Source organism: Ptychodera flava, chromosome 21, assembly GCF_041260155.1.
Source record: "Ptychodera flava strain L36383 chromosome 21, AS_Pfla_20210202, whole genome shotgun sequence".
NCBI lineage: Eukaryota > Metazoa > Hemichordata > Enteropneusta > Ptychoderidae > Ptychodera > Ptychodera flava.
Window position 1 is genome coordinate 18,874,383 of NC_091948.1, and position 19,433 is coordinate 18,893,815.

A 19,433-nucleotide genomic window follows, 5' to 3' on the forward strand; every position below is an offset into this window, starting at 1 on the left:
CCGGATGAAAAAGTTTCAGTCCTAAATAATTCGCAATGGCCTTTAGTATATAAATGCATCAAACAGATGGTTAAGCTGTCTGAAGATATAAATTCATTTAGTTCGAAACTTGTAACACACATTTGTCTTCAACGGCATTCCAAAACTAACAGTGCCCCGTGTGAGGATCGAACTCACGACCTTCAGATTATGAGACTGACGCGCTGCCTACTGCGCTAACGAGGCTACCTGGTTTAAGTATGCTTGATGTCAATATATATATATATATATATATATATATATATATATATATATATATATATATATATATATATATATATATATATATATATATATATATATATATATATATATATATATATATATCTATAATATGCACAGACAGCAAATGCCATGTGGGTGAAAGATCTCCAGAACATTCGCAACCGTATTATGTGGTCTCAATAAAATTGGTCGGAGCAACAGGTGTGGTACAGATTTTTGAGGCATCGTTTTTTCGTAAATTAAGCCTAATCATCTCACCATATCGTATGCCATGTCAACAACTTAAACGCTCAGCACAAGATTATTATGTTGTTCTTGAAAAATTACAATTCGTAGTAAATGTTGTGCTGCAAGCGTTCTGATCACGGATATGATTGAATTTGACTTTTTGAGAAATGTCTTAACGAGGAATTATTAGATGAACATGCCCAATGTTGATATCACTTTTTCAAGCTTCTGTCATCAGGTCATTGTAAGTTTGTTTAGCACAGAGTTTTGCACTGACATCAATCAATTGGATTACAAATAGATTTTTTGAATTAGAGTGCAATATTGTGGCTACAGTAGATCGAACAAATTTTTACTTAAATGATACGCTGAGGGAAGCGTGTCCTAATCTAACACATATTTTTGACATAGTCGTTTTGTACAATAGTTACGATATATGCTATTTCGTGACAGATATAATAACGCACAAAAATGACTGAAGTTAATCACGGTCCCTCCACAAAAGCGAGTTAATCCAGCGTTGAATTAACCACGCAATGGACGGGTCTCTAATTGTTTAAAATCCGTTTTTGTGGCCATCACATCATTAACGAGAAATAGCATCGGAACATTTGGCATTGTCTGGTCCAAAATATTGGTGCCCCGTGTGAGGATCGAACTCACGACCTTCAGATTATGAGACTGACGCGCTGCCTACTGCGCTAACGAGGCTACCATACTCATAATGAAAATTATTGGCTTATATTCTTCCAATCTGTGAATTTTTATCAAGAATTTTTTTTCATTAATGATAACTGGCTAACACTGATGTATACATGTAAACGCTGAGAAGAAAAATACTCATTACAACCGAGTACAACTTATGTGACTTTAATGATCATTTTCAGCACATACTGCCAATCAAAGACATCATTTTAAATATATTATTGAAGTGAATCAAATGCCAGCACTCGGAAATTAACGTATCTACACTAGGTTGATATCTGCGGTCAGTGTGCCTATCATGAAAAAATTTCATTAGGAATTATCTCACACATACACCGTGACACACCTTTATCTTACAGTGTACACAGTTTACATGCACCCTATGATGTGTATACGTGCGATCCGACTCGATAACGTTGACCGGACCTTGCTGGCAGACACTGCAGTTTACTAATATGTCAGTCTTTGTTGGCTTTATTCTGTACCTTACGGAGGGAATTTGATATGCAGATTAGACTGGCCCCAAGTCGCCTTGCTTTTCTCGGCAGCTGAGAGACTAGCTGGCCAAGCAGCAGCATTCACCCCACGATCTACGCAACAGCCTACACCAATAGCGAGTCATTCTGCTGATGTTCAATCCCTCGATTTATTATGTTTAGATACTTATACGGCCACACACTTGGAGCGAGTCTATATGCAGATATGTTTTAAATGGTTTCGTGTTGCAACTGTAGATGTTTTTGTTGAATAACTTTCCATCGCCACTGTAATCGGGCTACACCCATGATAAAAAAATACATGTAATTGTAAATGCCGAAAGAGAAGACTTCAAAAAGCGTCTCTCGGAAAGATGGAGAATGAACTCTGCACTCGGGCGGGCCGGTACTCTCTCTAGATATGCGTGTTTAATGTCTGCCTTCGATTAATTAGTTTGATCTGAGAAAGATGATAATATTCAGAAATTGAAATCTGTTGGCGGCGACTCTTTTAACCCGCGACATGTTTCGTTTCTTTGCGAAACAGGACTGGGCTACCTTCATTTTCTCCTGTTTCGATAATTTGGTGTTGGAATGAATGTTAAATGTTAAGATTTCTAGCAAGTTTGTGTGAAAAAGATTTTTGATGATTTTTTTATGTGTTTTACTACGGTTTTGGTTGACTGTGTGGGTTTTCAGTATTGTGTTCAAGTTCTGTTTTGTCGTTTTCTTTGCTTTATGTATGCCGGGGTTACATTCTTTTGAGCTGCGTGCATGACATTCGTGTTTTTGTTGTTTTTCTTTTGTGTTGTGGTTTGTTTATTGTTTGTCTTTGCATGTATTTATGGGGAGGAGTGTTTTCCAAGTTGGCAATTTTTCGGTAGTGTAATGGCCTTCAGGGCGCGTTTAGCAGTTTTGTAGGTTACTCAGTACCTTTGTAGTTATGCTTTTCTTCCTTCTTATTAGCAGTCCTTTTCACCGATCTACGAATTTTGTGCTGATGTCTCTCGCCTTTCCTCTGCAAGTTCTATACGTAACTCTCTCAATTCACGTTGAACAGAGTTTGTAAAGTTTTCGAATTCTTTTTTGTGGTGGTGGTACAGATGAACTTCGTAGTACCCTCTCCGTCTCTCTCACTCATATCTCTCTCTCTCTCTCTCTCTCTCTCTCTCTCTCTCTCTCTCTCTCTCTCTCTCTCTCTCTTCTCTCTCTATCTCTCTCTCTCTCTCTCTCTCTCTCTCTCTCTCTCTCTCTCCGTGTCCTGGTCTACAGATGAAGTTCCTAGTACCCTCTCCCTCTCTCTCTATTCGTGTCCTGGTCTAAAACACATACTTTTGATATAACCGCTTTAAGGTAGGACGCACCTCGGGGACAGACATTCGGACTCTCTAACTTTAAGAATTCTCTTCTGATATACCACATGTGGGGGTTCATTTTAAAGCTCTTGGTGAAAGAAAATTTTTCACCGGCTTAGTTTTACGAAATTCGAAAATTTTTATTTTTCTCCATAGAGTTAACACAGGGATGGCAGCCATTTTGAATTTCTAATATCGGTAAATCTTGGGTAATTTGTTTCTCTAGTACCAAACTTTGCACGGTGACCCCCTATTTTTATTCTTGATTTTGAAAGAGAATGATTGAAAGATTCCTTGAGGAAAGTTAGAGCAAAAGTTTAAGTCTTTCACTTTCGAGGTGCATTCTACCTTAAATAATAGTTACAATATATGCTATTTTTCAACTGATATAATAGCGAAAGAAAATGGTCACAGTTAATCCAGCGTTGTATTAACCTCGCAATGGACGGTTTTCTAATTTTCTAAATCCGTCATTGTGGCCAGCATTTAAGAGAAACAGCATTGGAACATTTGGCATTGTTTGGTCCAAAATATTAGTGCCCCGTGTGAGGATCGAACTCACGACCTTCAGATTATGAGACTGACGCGCTGCCTACTGCGCTAACGAGGCTACCATACTCATAATGAAAATTATGGGCTAATATTGTTCCAATCTGTGAATTTTTATCAAGAACACGTAGACTTAATGAGTTGGTTTTATCAATGGTAACTGGCTAACACAGATATACATGTAAACGCTGAGAAGAAAGAGCACATTGCAACCGCGTACAACTTATGTGACTTTAATGATCATTTTCAGCATATACTGCCAATCAAAGACAACATATTTTATTGAAGTGAATCAAATGCCAGCACTCAGGATTTACATATCTACACTAGGTTGGTATCTATGGTCAGTGTGCCTATCATAAAAATAATCTCATTAGGAATTATCTCACTTATACACACACCTTTATCTTACAGTGTACACAGTTTACACTCTATGATGTGTACGTGCGATCCGACTCGATAATTTTGCCGGGACCTTGCATGCTGGCAGATACATGCAGTTTATTAATGTCAGTCTTTGTTGGCTTGTTCTGTACCGCTATGGTGAGAATTCGATACGCACATATGTCTTCAATGGTTTCATGTTGCCACAGAGATGCTTTTTCTATCAATAAATTGTAAATGTTCTATCGACTGCATATACCGTTGAAAACCTTTCCATCGCCATAAGTTGTTCTGAAATCACTGAGGCTGCCCCACATAAGAAGCATACATGGTAAATATGCTGCTAACTGGTAAATTTCATCAATTTTGCAAAATCGTGACGTTTTAATGGCTGATATATCGATTTTGTTTTTGACCGTGACGTAAAATTTGAAGGGGAAAGTAAAGCTGTTCGCACCTGTCCTCCCACTGGCATATACGGAAAATGTGCCCTCCAACTGAATTTTGATTCCCACTGCCCTCAAGTATCTGTGGTCTGCCCTCTCCCCACTCCTCACAACAATTCATGCTTCCCACTGCCCGCTTCTCACTACTGAAATTCCCCATTGCCCACTAGATATATGTGTTCCCTTGGAACATTGTTCCCCTCTAAGTTAGGCGCTTTATCTCCCCTCAAGTTCTATCAACCACAGAATTCCCCCCCCCTCTACGTATTTTTAGGTGCCCACTGTCAAAAAATTTTCTCCCCGCCCACTGAAAAAATGAAATGTCTTCATCACCCACAGGCAATATCGATTTTTTTTCTCCCCGCCCGCCGATTAAATCTGCCCGCAGTTTTTCACGAACAGCTTCGTCGAAAAAGAAGACTTCAAAAAGCCTCGCTCTGACAGATTGGAATAACTCTGCACTCGGGCAGGCCGGTACTCTCTCTAGATATGCTCATTTAATGTCTGCCTTCGATTGATTAGTTTGATTTGAGAAAGATGATAATATTCCGATATTTAAATATGTTAATTGATGGTGACTTTTTCAACTCGCGACATGTTTTGTTTCTTGTTTTTGCGAAACGGGACTGGACTACCTTTATTTTCTCCTGTTTCGATAATTTGGTGTTGGAATGAATGTTAAATGTTAAGATTTCTAGCACGTTTGTGTGAAAAAGATTTTTGATGAATTTTTTGTGTTTTACTACGCGTTTTCGTTGATTGTGTTGGTTGTCGGCATTGTGTTCAAGTTCTGTTTTGTCGCTTTCTTTGCTTTATATATGCAGGGGTTTATATTCTTTTTCTTTTTTGTGTTGCGGTTTGTTTATTATTTGTCATTGTACGTATTTATGACGAGGGGTGTTCTTTGGTAGTTCTCTTAAAACACAATTGGAAATAATTTGGGATAATGGGATCTTCATATTTTTCAAATTTCTCATAAGTGTTAGGTCATCTATAGCTGAATGTTGCAATATAACAAATTACTCATAAAAACAAGTGTGTAACTGGAAAAGAAAAGTAGATGAGGTTACATTTGCAGATTAAATCGATATTACTTCACCATCAAATTATCCCAAATTAGTTGCAATCGTGTTTTAAATATCTGGGTAGTCACGTTGTTATGGCCCTCAGGGCGCTTTGACAGTTTTATAGGTTACCCAGTGCGTAAGGCTTTTCTTCCCTCAGTTCTTTTCACCGATCTACGAATTTTGTTAAAATGTCTCTCGCCTTTTTTCTTCATCAGTACGTAACTCTCCCAGTTCTTGTTGAACGGGGTTTGTAAAGTTTTCGATTTCTTTTTGGTGGTGATGGTGGTGGTGGTGGTGGTACAGATGTACAAATATTTGTCCCAGCAGCTCTACAAAATTAGTTCCTAGTACCCCCCCCCTCTCTCTCTCTCTCTCTCTCTCTCTCTCTCTCTCTCTCTCTCTCTCTCTCTCTCTCTCTCTCTCTCTCTCTCTCTCTCTCCAAATGCAGAATTTTACTCGGACAATCTGCGTTGATATATAACAACACCAAACTGTCAACAACTGGACATTTCTCAAGTCATTTTACTCGTTGGCCAAAAACGTTAACCACATTGCCTTCCAAGCTGCCAACTGGAGCTGGATTCACGGGAAGCAAACGTACTGCTGACTTCTACAGACAGGTCCCAGTGTTCACAGAAGACAAATGGCATGACAACGCCTGGGTAGTATGCGCCTCTTGTGCTCAAACTTTCCTTAAGGAATCTTTCAACCATTCACTTTGAAAATCAAGGATAAAAATCGGGGGTCACCGTGCAACTTTTGGTACTAGAGAAACAAGTAACTCAAGATTTACCGATCTAAAGTTCAAAATGGCCGCCATCCCTGTGTTAACTCTATGGAGAAAATAAAATTTTCGAATTTCGAAAAACTAAGCCGGTGAAAAGTTTTCTTACACCAAGACCTTTAAAATGAACCACGGTCCCTCCACATGAATCCCCACAAGTGGTATATCAGAAAAGAATTGTGGAAGTTTGAGAGTCCAAGTATCTGTCCCCAGTCGCGTTCTACCTTAATGACACACCCATAGTCACGCAAAAGCATGCAAAAACTATGTTCAGCTGGTCACGCAAAAGAAACGCCATTGTACGATAGTCAGCAGACAATAGAAACGCTACCCTAGAATAGGAGTGACAGGAAAACAAGAAGAAGAGACGTAATTTTTGCAATATAACTGTTTTTAGGAAAATATTAATTACCTTTTTAGACGCTTTCGCCATGAAATTACTGCCAAATGTCATACTATTACTTTGCCCGAGGGGCAGCCTCTGGATCTGGCCTCTCGGGCACATAAACCAATGTATTTAGGCAATAATATATAATGTTGGACATTAAAGCCCCTGTAGCTGTAACTCTTGAAATTTGTGGACCTGAAAAAGGCTTTCTTTTTTCTCTGGTTTTCTTTAAATTCTACAAATTTAAAGGATATAGTCTTTTACCAATGAAAAATTGGACAAGCAAATTTAAATTTTAACCTTTATTTTGATTTCGCGCCATTTTTAACAATTGATAATATTACAAAGAAAACATAGCACTTGGTGTCCCAGTGAAGAACATTCAGCAATATGCATTATATTGGACTACTCTGTTGTTTCTGTGAAGATTCCAATGCAGATATGCACTGCGTACTGTGTTTTTGCTTTTTTTTTGCATGGGGGCGCCATTTTATGTTTGGGCAAACATTTATTATTTATCTTGCTCAAAATTGCACATGTAGTCCAAGTGGACAGTTTATTCTACCTGTATAAACACTCCTCAATAAGTACATTCCCATGAACTTGTTTTAGTTTGGAAGTAAAATCACAAAAATAATGCGTAAAAGATACAGCTATCGGGCCTTTAAGCGGGCTAAGGGTCGGTATATTTAATGTTGGTGTGCACACATGACCAGGTGGAGATCAAAAAGAGAAACGCTATGAACACGAAAAATACTACTTTGAGTCTGTTTCTGTGCTTGAAGATTTTAATCAAGGTTAACGATATAGATTCATTATAAACTGGAAAAGTGGGCAGGCACCCGTTTGAACCACAGATTGACCAAACAAAATGAACTATTTAATTTGGGGTATAACAACACTAAAACGTCAGTGCCCCGTGTGAGGATCGAACTCACGACCTTCAGATTATGAGACTGACGCGCTGCCTACTGCGCTAACGAGGCTCCTATACATAAGATAATCTAATCATAATAATTCATTATTACAGGTTATTCTTACAGAGAAATTCAAATTACAATATTAGGAATAAATGGGTCAAATTTAAACCGCTACTCTATACAATTTTACCAGGCCATGGAAATAAGTTTTACAGATACTAGTTCGGAAAATCTGTGACCAGTTTATTTTGTTTTCCTTAAATCCCACTAAAATTTAACGAGGAATTATTTCTACATTGACCCCTTACAAGTGATATAAAAGTTTTTGCTGGTAATTTGGCTTAGGAAGTTGAGCAGCTACCATCCACAATGCGCAGCGATTGGCTGAGAGAATCTAAATAATACATAATGGGTTAGTTTTTAAGGATGCACCTTCTCACTATTATGGAGAGTTGGACAAATCAGCATCACACCAACGTTTCGCTGATCAGCTAGCATACATGTATCTTTATACAACTCACGTAAACACGGAGTGATGGCAGTGACGACCATATCAACAATATTCATAATTATAAATTTTTTAATAACAGGGTCTGTATTACAACTGCGTGAATTTGGCATAAATACCGATCATCATTTAGGATTCGACTGGAGTTTGGTACTTTTGTGAGTATACAATAACAACATAAATATTAAATCTGTATCAACAATATTCATAATCATTAATGTATTGACTAGTAATGCCTTATGGCCCTGTGAAATTAACAAGACCACACTACTCATCAGTGTGGCCTGAAACGACAGCAGAAGAGAAAGGAACTTATACTAGACAGTCGTTGGGGGCGCCCTTCTCCGAAGTTCACAGAGTGGCAACACCTTTTGAAATGATGAAGTTCTCAAATTAAATTAAATACTCCGTTGGGATTCAAGTTTACTTCGAAATCTGCAGAGAAGAGATACATGTTGATAAAGTCTAATTTTGCTCTTGTCAACAACGTACAGAACAGAATTTCAAGCAAATTTCGTCCTACAAATCATAACTTGAGCTGTTCTGGAATTTCAATAACACTTCAGTGTATCCACTATTACATAATGCACTGCCTCTGATTGCTTGAGATGAAATTTCTGCAACCTTCTAGCATTCTTGTAATTATGGATTTAATTGGCCTGAATATCGGATGGTTATCTCTTACGCCCCCCCCCCCCCCCCCCCCCAACACCTACGAAATTTTCCACCTGGGCATTCCAACCCATCAGCTGGGGTTAGGGTTAGGGACAGGGTAAGAGGCAAGTGTGTAAAGGCCCTGTGGGTATTTATCGCAGGGGCAAGGGTGACGGGGCTATGCTGAATTCTGTTGAGTCATACCACAAACAACAAATACCATCCATACATAAACACAATTCAGTGCCAGAAGTCAGGTCATATGAACACTGAAGAATCTTTAATATCAATACCTCCAGAAGAAGACCAAGGAGGTCTAACAAGACAACTTTCTTTCTGATATAAATAGACAGATATAGAAGATTATATCATACAGGTATATTGATGGCAAAAAAATACAGTGATCTGATTGGTCGAGATGTGAAAATTACGGTGCTTTATTTGTGATACAGCAAAGTTGGAACATGCGTGAGCTCTCGTCTGGAGAAAAATTCCTTTTATGACATTTCAAGCCCAAGTTTCACCCTACTGTTATGATATTATAGCAATATTAACCCAACTCAGCAAGGGGCATACCCTTCAGTTTTGATCAATTCACTCCATGTATGCTGTTGCTCGCGAATATATGTCGTGAACTTGTCAAAAGTTAATGGTGTACCATCACTGGGTATGGTTATTTGCTAAAATGATTTTTCTTCAGTTATTGTAAGTGCATGTCAAAAGTTGATGTTAAACAGTGCCACCTGATGGTGTCATGGTCTACAGTCAGGATTTTACCATTGTCAAGTACATATCAGCTGTGGCAATGGTCTATCTGACAATCTAGCCTCAAGGTCAATATTCATCAACCTTTCTTGACACCTACAATTGGAGTGCTGTACAACATCTAAATTGGTGAAAAAATATTAATATTTTCAGGAATACTTAGATAGAGTTAACTTTATCCAGGAGCAGGACTGCTCAACTTGGCATGGCTACTTTGAAAATTTAAACTGCAAAATTGTGAAATTTGAGAATGTGAATTTCATCCATTCCTACATGGAGATTGCCACACAGATCAAACTTCTGTCTCTCTCTCTCTTCAAAAAGGAATGTATAATTTACAGGACAAGGTGTTGACATATTCATTTAACAGAGCACGAAGTGCGAGTCTAGCTGGCCCATTCAATTGTACCAACTTAAATTTGTACACGACAAAATGCAAAAAAAATTGATACAATGCAAGAGCAGTAAAACCAAAGGCATTGACATGGCAATGAACTGTTGATGCCGCTGAGGTACTTGCATACAGTTGGTCAAGGTGATTTAGCAAAGTCTTCTTTTATGTGAAAGAATGTATGTAGGAGATCAATGTCTATAGCTTGGCTGTGAGGCCCCAGCATTGCTGTGCATGTCTAAACTGACGTAATGCTCGTTTTCAAGAACTGCTAGACTGAAAGCAGTCTATATGAAGATTAAAATACATAGTGATAAAATAACCCGACTTGTGAAATGACAGATACACAGTATACATGCAATCAATACAGCTAGGCACCTGCTATTAACAATATCATAACAGCGACTGATTCTGTGTGTTCTAAAATGACATCTTTGAATTTAAACATGTCACAGGACTTTTCTTAAAAATGCTTTGAAACACTTAAATCGCAAACATACTATGTGAGAGTACTAATTTCTGGTGAAAATTGAGTAACAGTATTTTTTGGCAAAGTTCAAGTTTCTCTAGTCAGATGGTGATTTTTACCAGAGAGATAAAGGCACCACTAGTGCATAGATGACCCTAAGCTGTTAGACAAAATACAACACTGATCAACTGGTTCACTATCATATATACATGTATGGCTGTATTCTCTGATATGGTGACAAATACTATGCATCTTAATATTCTTATGATGGTTTACAAACAGTGTACTTGTCGTCATAACTTTTTTGATATAGTCAAACTTTCTACATGTGGGGTGTTGAGCCTCAAAGAGAGCTGTATTTAAGATAGGCTCAACATTCAAATAAACAGTAGAAACTACATGTAACTCCTCATTCACGAGTCACAATTTGTTATAAAGGACTTTGACATAAACACAAATAATGAGCAAAATACTGTATAGAATCCATATTTGGATTGTATAACCCTACACTGTAAAATGAATTAAGATAGTAGTTCATGAATGTTAAATATTTGAATTTTGCATTTCCCTGTATACCATGTGTTGAATTTAATCATTCAAAAATATTTGGCATTGAGCAATATGTCATACTCCATTTTACCAGTTATTCGCATACAGAAATACTGCTGTCATCGGCTGAACAAAGAAACCGGAAGTTCGAAGGGTCAAAGGTTTTAAATGGCAATATCTTATGGGGGATGACCACTTCAAAATGGTGAAATCTACACATCAGCAATTATGTACCCCATCCCCCACCCATAATTTACAAAAGTAGACTTTGCACTCCATAAGGCGAAGCATCATACATTATGGAGTTTGCTTGAGTCGATTATTGGCCAGGATGGGGGGTACATTATTGCTTTGATTTTATAGTTTTGGCAACGCCAGGACATTTGCAGGTGTAGAAAATATCTGGGACCATAATGCTGGATAAATCTGAAATTCTTACGAACAACATCTTTTTTCCCATTCTCCAATTAAAAAACCCACTTTGAATTGGCATACATATCATCAACTCATTTAACCTGACTGCATGACAGCTATAAAGAAACAGTAAAACTCCACCATTTTGTAAAGTGTTTTAGAGTCAAACAACCACTGCTCGACTTTTTTCTTGTAAACTAAATCTTTGAATTCACATTTCGATTTCTAAAATTGAAAATTTTGCCCTTGGTTTCTCAACATGAACATGGGAGCCATCCTTGGAAAAGAGATTTTTATAATGTACTATTAATTTACAGTACTAGAGCAAGTCCAGTGGAGTGCAATCATTAATGTTTGTCTCCTTAAAAAATTATTGATCATCTGCAAAGAAATGCCACATATGTGCAATGATTAAGTGACAAGAAAACTGCCCAGTCTGATTCATTCTATATTCTGAAGAATGTATAACTATCAAAGACCATAATATATCAATGATGAAGATGCTTGTTGATACAGTTTATTATACATGGCCCGTTAACCAGTTAACCCTGATTCCCTGTGAACAAGTCCACGCTCACCATTGACATCAAATGGGTTTTGGGCCAAACCATGGTAGTGAAAAGGGGTTAACTTAAAATACCAAGTAACCACCCCTATCCATTTTACATACTTACAGTTACACATCAGTTCAGCCTAACCATCGAAAACAAAATTAAATTCACCGGGTTAAAAATATTTACAAGATTTCGATAATCCTTTAAGTAAATCAAACCTGTCTTCAACATATTTTGAACCCTGGAATCTAATGGACCTCTGTACTTTGCCAGAATCAGTGGAGATGTGGAATTTATTATTGTGGAATAACTGAAGATCTGTGCGAAAGTCTTTTGAAAAGCTTAACATATAGATATGTTTATTTATAAGAGGGTAATTTGCAGCATTGGAATAAACCATACAAACACAGAAAATATCACCTCTTTAAAAAAAACAGGATACGACACATCAAAAAGTTTTTTTGACAATGACCCTTGAACTGAGGGCGCCGTTAGATCTTCCGATTGAGTCTTGCATTTCGGAGCTGAGCCTCTCGATGTTGCACTTGTCCCTCTATCTTTTCCGGAAGCTGTCCGTCTGTGAAGTACTGGGCAGCGAATTCTCTAACGTTTTCCGGTCTCTTCATAAGTATATCACTGAGAAGGAAAACACAGAACAAGCTCATTGGTTGTTACACTGTATTAAAATAACTTGTCATTTTGCTTGTACATGTACCCCGGTACCCTATCAAGTTGGTTTCTAAATGAATGTTGCCATATGCACCATGTTCTCACTAGAAACTGTAACAGACATCCAACATCACAAAGGTCAGTCAAAAATTTGCAAAACAAAGTTTATCAGATTAGCTCAGTAAAGTGTGACAATTTGAAGTAAAAAATGATTTTACATATTTTCAGTTTAAATGAAATGACATTACAGAAAATGTGGCACATAATTCTTCAAAAAATATGTTTTAATCGTTCAAATACATTTACTTTGCATATTCATTGCCTGTAAAATCTGTTTGTACAGTACATGTAGATGCTTGACTGAAGATGACATTTTTCTAAACATAAAATATTCATTGAATGACCTGGATATAGCAGTAACATTTCCTGGCCTTGGCTTACATTTTCCCTGACTCTAAAGCAGAACTGTTTGATAAGATTTAAATGGCCAGTATGTGCAAGTTTTGTAAAACAAATATACATTGCCGAAATGATAGGAAGATTTGGAAAGGCATGTTCAAACTCCGATGAAATGTTTATCGTTTGCACTGTTTTCCACCCTTGTGGTGATCTACATGTACAACAACGTTTAGAGTGGGTCAAAGTACTTAAACTAGCATGTTGAAGTTTCAACTGGATCAAAGTACTTGTACCCATATGTTAAGTCAGGCAACCTTTTACGCAACAGTTTGATACAAAATGGAAAGACAAAGATGAAGTAGCTATCTATTGACATTATTTTGGTTACGGGTGGACAAGCGTAAAGTTAGTGTCATCCTCAACCTAAGCTTCAGGGGTCAGGTGAAAATGATTGTGACTATAACACTACATCATCAACTTCACTGGCATCTGATCCGACTCTTCCCAACTGTGTCCGATGAAATCATTCAGTGAATCATACTTTTTCTCAGCAAGCGTAACAATTCACTCCACTTTAACCCTGTGCCGTTGTTCCTGACAGAACTGAACCACAAATTTCTGACCAGTTGGCACATGGCTGATTACAGAGCTGCTCCCTACAGCTGTTTACCGAACAACCCGCATAACATGTAACACACAATGCCTCCATTGAAATGAAATGAATAGTCGAACAATGAACGCTTATAGAGTACAATCACGGAATAATGAAGACTTACCCTAGGAACCCTGCCAGTAAAAGGTCAACTTCAGGATGCTGTCTAAGATATCTCTCATTTGCCATCCTTGTCTGAATCTAATTATAAAACATGGAAAGACATTTGGAATTAATGTGTGTTTCAGACATGAGGGCTGAAATGATATATATAATCAGTCACACAATTAATATAGCCACAGTGTATATGATCTGTGGTATATCTATAGTATATTTCTTCCTTAGATAATGATTATGGCATACACATTTAAAGGGACAAAGTCGGCCATTTTTCATGAATTTTATTTAATACAAGATACTACTTATATTGTTTGACATGTTGAACGATACTTAATAAATAGATGACCATGCATATATTCGACACCGGTTTTAGACACGATAAATGAAACCATCACGAAAATGAATTTATATGGTCATGACCATTAATTCATTTTAGCGATGGTTTTCGTTTAATTTGTCTAAAACCAGGGTTGTATATATGAATGGTCACCCATTCATTGGGTGTCTTTCAACATGTCAAACAATATAAGAAGTATCATTTATCAAACAAAATTTATGAAAAATGGCCGACTTTGTCCCTTCAATAGTGTTGATTGCGATTTCAGGTTTGTTACTAAATATAGCTGCATGCACGCGACTTCGGACAACGCTGCCAAAAATTCGGACAAATTTTGTTGTTGTATGCACAGCTGTTGTAGCAGCTTGTACAGCTTGTAGTCTGAGCCATAAATTCATACGAATTTATGTGACTTTTAGTAGCCATGGTAACACTAGCAGGTTTTATTTTCATTGTTTATGCGGAAAATGCTGACAAATATTTATTTTTACATATCGCTATTTGTCCATCATTTTTCACCTCCATGATTTGTCTGAGCTTTGAAATTGTATTATGGCTGATGACAGAACTGTCAAGAAACAGCATCTTTGGTCATTGAGTTAGATGGTAGTGGGAAACTAGTCTAATACTAACACCCCCCCCCCCCCCCCCCCCCATAATGACCACTTAAATGGCAAGACTTTCTTATGGCCCCTTCATACCTGAAATCATAGAAATCTTTAGACTTTCCTCTGAGAAAGCACATCAAACGTAACCTTGAAAGCGTTTAGAATTAGGGTAAGGGTTTGCTTTAGGGTTTGCATTAATTACGTATGTAGTATATTCTATGTAAAAAAGGGGGCAGATTTAGGAAAGAGCCCTGAGGAAGTCTTTCCAACTAAATAGTACCACGGAAGTAGCATACAGTCACACAGACCTCCATGGTTGTACTTGAATTTTCGACCTTTATCCAAGTCCATCCTCTATGTATGTATGTATGCATGCATGCATGCATGTATCTGTGTGTATGTATAAGTATGTATGTATATATACTGTGTGTGTTTATGCATGTTTGTGCGAATGTATGTGTGCACATACGTACGTATGATGTATGTATGTATGTATGTTGTATGTATCATGTATTCTATATGTATGGCCAATGTATAGCTATGTGTGTGTGTGTATGTGTATATATATATATATATATATATATATATATATATATATATATATATATATATATATATATATATATATATATATATATATATATATATATATATATAGGCGTTATACGGTCTCCCTTGCCGGTAACACACAGCCATGCCACGCAGAGCTAGTCTCGCAAGTACAACAAACAACGCCACATAGCTATATTCACATCGACGGTGTCATTGATCATATTCTACCTACATTTGTAATATGCAGCCAAAGATGAACACTGGACTAAGATAAATACCTCCACGACCCGGACAAAGTATTATTATTAACCGTTTCGATTGGACAGGTTGAACCTTTGAGCCTAGGTATGTACTATGGGCGCAGTACAAAACCGAAGCGATGTGATTATGCACTATATAATGTAGGTATTAATATCATATTACCGTCATTCTTTCATTTCGTTTACACAGGGATAAAGGGTTCGAATGTCTATACACCTCAACCTAAGAGATAAGGCTAAAGCGAGCGACACACTCCCTCGAACGACATGACATTAGAAAAATATTTAATGACGATTAATGTGAGGATCCCTTCTGCTGTCATAGCAGATACACTGTGTGAGTACAGTGGAAATTGTTTACGTTGTCAATGCGAAATGTTAACGACGCTCCTTACACAGATATCGAAGCAATGCCTATGAAACTTACAGAAAAGAAAGAATGTTATACTCACTTTAAATTGATTAAGCTTTTCCTGTTGTTCTTGACTTAAAGCGCCTATATCGTACGCTTCCATTCCGTGAGGAGGATCGTGGTTTGGCATCGCCATTTTGCTTGTTGTTGACATGACGACCGGAAGTGACCGTCGCTACCCGAACATTTCCGGAAATAGCCGAAGTCGGATTCCGACTCGTATTCACGGTAGCAGAAGCAAAGGGGTATCCAATGAAGCTGTCCGTCTAAAAAGATGTCCACAAGTTGTTAGGAGGCGGGAGGACATTTATTTTATTCTATCAGGGGGTAGGAAAGAGACCATCTCTATTATGTCAGTAGGAGAAAATTGTTGTGCTTTATTTTCAACGGACAACTTTAAACTTAAAACTGACGGTGTCATTTTCTCTTAAGGCCCCCTTATGCCACTTTTAAAAAAGGGTTTTACTTGAGCCATACTTGAATTGTATAGGAAAACAGGTGTTTCAAATTGCACTTTTAAACTTCAGACTGCTGCTCACACACTGGACGTTGGAGTTGTGTGACTTGATTCTTGTTGAGGATGAATACCGTTTTCTACTACTAGTTTGCCCCAAATACAAACATCTAAGGACCAAACATATTGCAAACTATTATTATAATCCACCTCTTACGTATAAGTTATGTATACTTTTGTCATCTAAAAATGAGAACACTCTGAGAAAACTCGGTAGTATGCAACAAAGTTGACAGAAGATTGTTTAAATCTAATAGTAAGCTTATAGCTTTATTCTTTTTACACACATTGTCGACACTTGCTAGTAGGTATAATATATTTTTTTACAAATAGCGACTTATTGTTCTGCATTTTGATGCTGTTTTTGTACGTTTTGGCCGGAGGCCACAAGTACTAAAATAAATGTCATATATGAGTGATTTTCTCTTGTGGCGATATCTTCTTGAAAACCGATAAACGGACACTTAACCATCTTGTCTGAGCTAACAGAAACTGCACTCATAGAAAATACGTTGCCAGTCAAAGCTTATCGTGAACGAATATTTTTTCGTTCAGAGTAAAGTGAAGTCCGAACGAACCTGAAAGATGGCACTTTATCGGTGGCGAGGATGTGTTGATGAGAGGGCGGTGGAAAACTTTTGTAAGTTACAGAAGGAACTTGGCGCTCTTCTGTCGTGGGATAGGGACACTCGACAGTTTTGGGGAGGGGAGAGGGGGAGAAATTTAGTGGGAGGAGGGAAAGCTTTTCAAATCACTATGAGAGGCTAGGGCGGTTGCGAACAGCGCTGGCTCTCACTTTCCACTCAAAAATTTCATATTTCCAAAAATTCTTCATGTACATAAAAACACTGAAAACATTTGTTTTAACGATTTCTCGAAATGAGCCGGCTGGCTGCCCCTGTTTACATTGCGTTCTTTTTAGTTTTAGGAAGTATCAACCTGCATAGTAGTTAATGACACAACTGTCTATTTTTGGAAGCGGATCTATCATGAACGCATGCATAAATATTCCATAAGGAAGTGTACTCTGTCCTGTGTAAGTTTCGTCACAGCTGAAGGCCAAGCACGACCAGCATCGAAATACTCAGAGGATGGTATTTTCTCAGTGAGTTTATCTCAACGTACATCAAGTCTCCAAAGGCGACATTACGATGACATAAAATGCAACGATACGACTATTAGGGAAAATTTGACCTCAAAGCCTTGGGGAAGTCATCAAATTTGCAGAGCCACTGTCTACTACTGAGCCCTATAAAGTAGCCTGTTTCTGTGAGCGATTTCGGGCCGTTGGTGGAATTGGAAGTTCGGCGAAGCATAGAGGGGTGAAACAGAGTAAAAGAGCACCGATGATATTTATGACAATCTAATTAATGAAGTTCAAAGTGTAATGAGGTGATTTCTGCCTTCAAAATCAAAGACTTAAACTTTTGCTCAAACTTTCCTCTAGCAAACTTTCAACAACTCTCCTTCAAAATCCAGTAAAAATCGGGGCTCACCTTGCATTATACCAAATTTGTACTAGAGAAACAAATTACCCCTTTTTCCATATCTGAAATTAAAAATAGCCGAAATACCTGTCGCTGAGGGGAAAATAAAATGCCCGAGTTTCACAAACCTAAGCCAGTGAAAACATTATTTACTCCACAGACTTCAAAATGAGGCTACCAGCAATTGGTATGTCGGTCAAATTACTACTGTTAAACGCTTGAGAGTCCGAATTTCTGTCCCCGAGGACATCGTACCGAAACACAATATCTTCCCTTGAAGAAAAGACTTATTCTTTATTTCCATTGGACGCCATTCTGATTCGATGGAAACACTTTTGTATGAATAACCAACCGCTGTTTTCCTCTCTTGATGCATTTATAATGACAGGTATTGAATTTCCCCTGATATGTGATATTGTCCGAACGACCCGCTTGAATTATTCGCTTACCTTTTAGAAAGCAGTATTTCAATGCGTTGGTGTTTGTGAAACTCATAGAAGCCTAGTATCCAGCCGGGTGTCAAGAGCAAATCTTGATACTCAGGGTGTATACCTCCCAAAGGCTACAAGTGGTCATAAAGATCGGTGAGCGACTTTTGAAATCATTGCGCTTAACAAAGATAGAAATGAAGTCGGTTTTTTTAGGTGTGGGGGGTTGTAAATTGAGAAGAATCTTGATGTTTTGTTGTTGTACGTTGTTGTTGTTGTTGTTGTTGTTGCCGTTGTTGTTGTCAGACTAGTCCTAGCTCCCCGCCCAAGAGCGGATTTTTTTTGGTCTCGGACATAAAGAACAGATTTTAGAGGATAGCAGTGCCTTGTGATAATTCTTTCTCTATTTTTGTTTATAAAGTCATCTACAGTTTCTTGTTTTATTCCCAAAAGCAAGTTTAGATCAACAGTGTCCGCGGCATGTCAACTCTGCCGACCAGTACATGGGTTGACTGCTGGTTGTTATTGTCCAAAAGTGAATTCTGACCCTGACTAGAATTCAAATTTAAACACTATTCTACACGTGTAGAAGTCCAATGCTCTGACTGAAGAATCGGTGTTGTAATATGCTTATGAAGTTAAACAACAATTTGTAGCCTAATTGACAAACAAAACAAAATAGCGAAAAAACCTACTGGCCCTTTAAGGTAGTATGCACCTCGAAAGTGAAAGACTTAAACTTTTGCTCAAATGTCCCTAAAGGAATCTTTCAACCAGTCTCTTTCAAAATCAAGAATAAAAATTAGGGGACACCCCATGCAAATTTTGGTACTAGAGAAACAAATAGCCCAAGATTTACCGATATTTAAAATTCAAAATGGCTGCCATCCCTGTGTTAACTCTATGGAGAAAAATAAAATTTTCGAATTACATAAAACTGAGCCGGTGTTAAGCTTTCTAACACCAAGTGCTTTAAAGTGAACCCCCACGTACAAGTGGTATATCAGAAAAGAATTGTAAAAGTTTGAGAGGCCGAATATCTGTCCCCGAGGCGCGTTCTACCTTAATGTATTCTAATGGCGAAATGCAAGTTACTATTCAAAGCTTGGTATCGGTAGCCTGGTC

At 37.8% G+C, this 19,433-nt stretch overlaps 1 protein-coding gene and 4 non-coding genes across 5 annotated transcripts; all 5 read right to left on the reverse strand.

Annotated features, from left to right (window-relative positions):
• Positions 1-152: 152 nt before the first annotated feature.
• On the reverse strand, positions 153-225 carry Trnam-cau (transfer RNA methionine (anticodon CAU)). Its single transcript has one exon. It is a non-coding gene; the product is annotated as a tRNA-Met (tRNA).
• Positions 226-1,130: 905 nt separating this feature from the next.
• Positions 1,131-1,203, reverse strand: Trnam-cau (transfer RNA methionine (anticodon CAU)). Its single transcript has one exon. It is a non-coding gene; the product is annotated as a tRNA-Met (tRNA).
• Positions 1,204-3,565: 2,362 nt separating this feature from the next.
• Positions 3,566-3,638, reverse strand: Trnam-cau (transfer RNA methionine (anticodon CAU)). Its single transcript has one exon. It is a non-coding gene; the product is annotated as a tRNA-Met (tRNA).
• Positions 3,639-7,559: 3,921 nt separating this feature from the next.
• On the reverse strand, positions 7,560-7,632 carry Trnam-cau (transfer RNA methionine (anticodon CAU)). The gene has a single exon. It is a non-coding gene; the product is annotated as a tRNA-Met (tRNA).
• Positions 7,633-8,986: 1,354 nt separating this feature from the next.
• On the reverse strand, positions 8,987-16,072 carry LOC139121619 (RIIa domain-containing protein 1-like). The gene is made up of 3 exons (XM_070686668.1): positions 15,920-16,072; positions 13,715-13,791; positions 8,987-12,506 (listed from the first exon to the last, which is right to left on the reverse strand). Exons 1-3 carry the CDS (start codon positions 16,031-16,033, stop codon positions 12,362-12,364), a joined length of 336 nt encoding a protein of 111 aa, XP_070542769.1. The 5' UTR covers positions 16,034-16,072; the 3' UTR covers positions 8,987-12,361.
• Positions 16,073-19,433: the final 3,361 nt, after the last annotated feature.

What these genes read in the sequence shown, in the direction of transcription:
- LOC139121619 (XM_070686668.1), bottom strand. Translation starts at nt 16,033, where the DNA reads ATGTCAACAACAAGCAAAATGGCGATGCCAAACCACGATCCTCCTCAC. An exon ending in AAAAGCTTAATCAATTTAAA is followed by an intron (nt 13,792 to 15,919) that starts GTGAGTATAACA and finishes TTTTATAATTAG; the next exon opens with ATTCAGACAAGGATGGCAAA. An exon ending in TTACTGGCAGGGTTCCTAGG is followed by an intron (nt 12,507 to 13,714) that starts GTAAGTCTTCAT and finishes TTTCCTTCTCAG; the next exon opens with TGATATACTTATGAAGAGAC.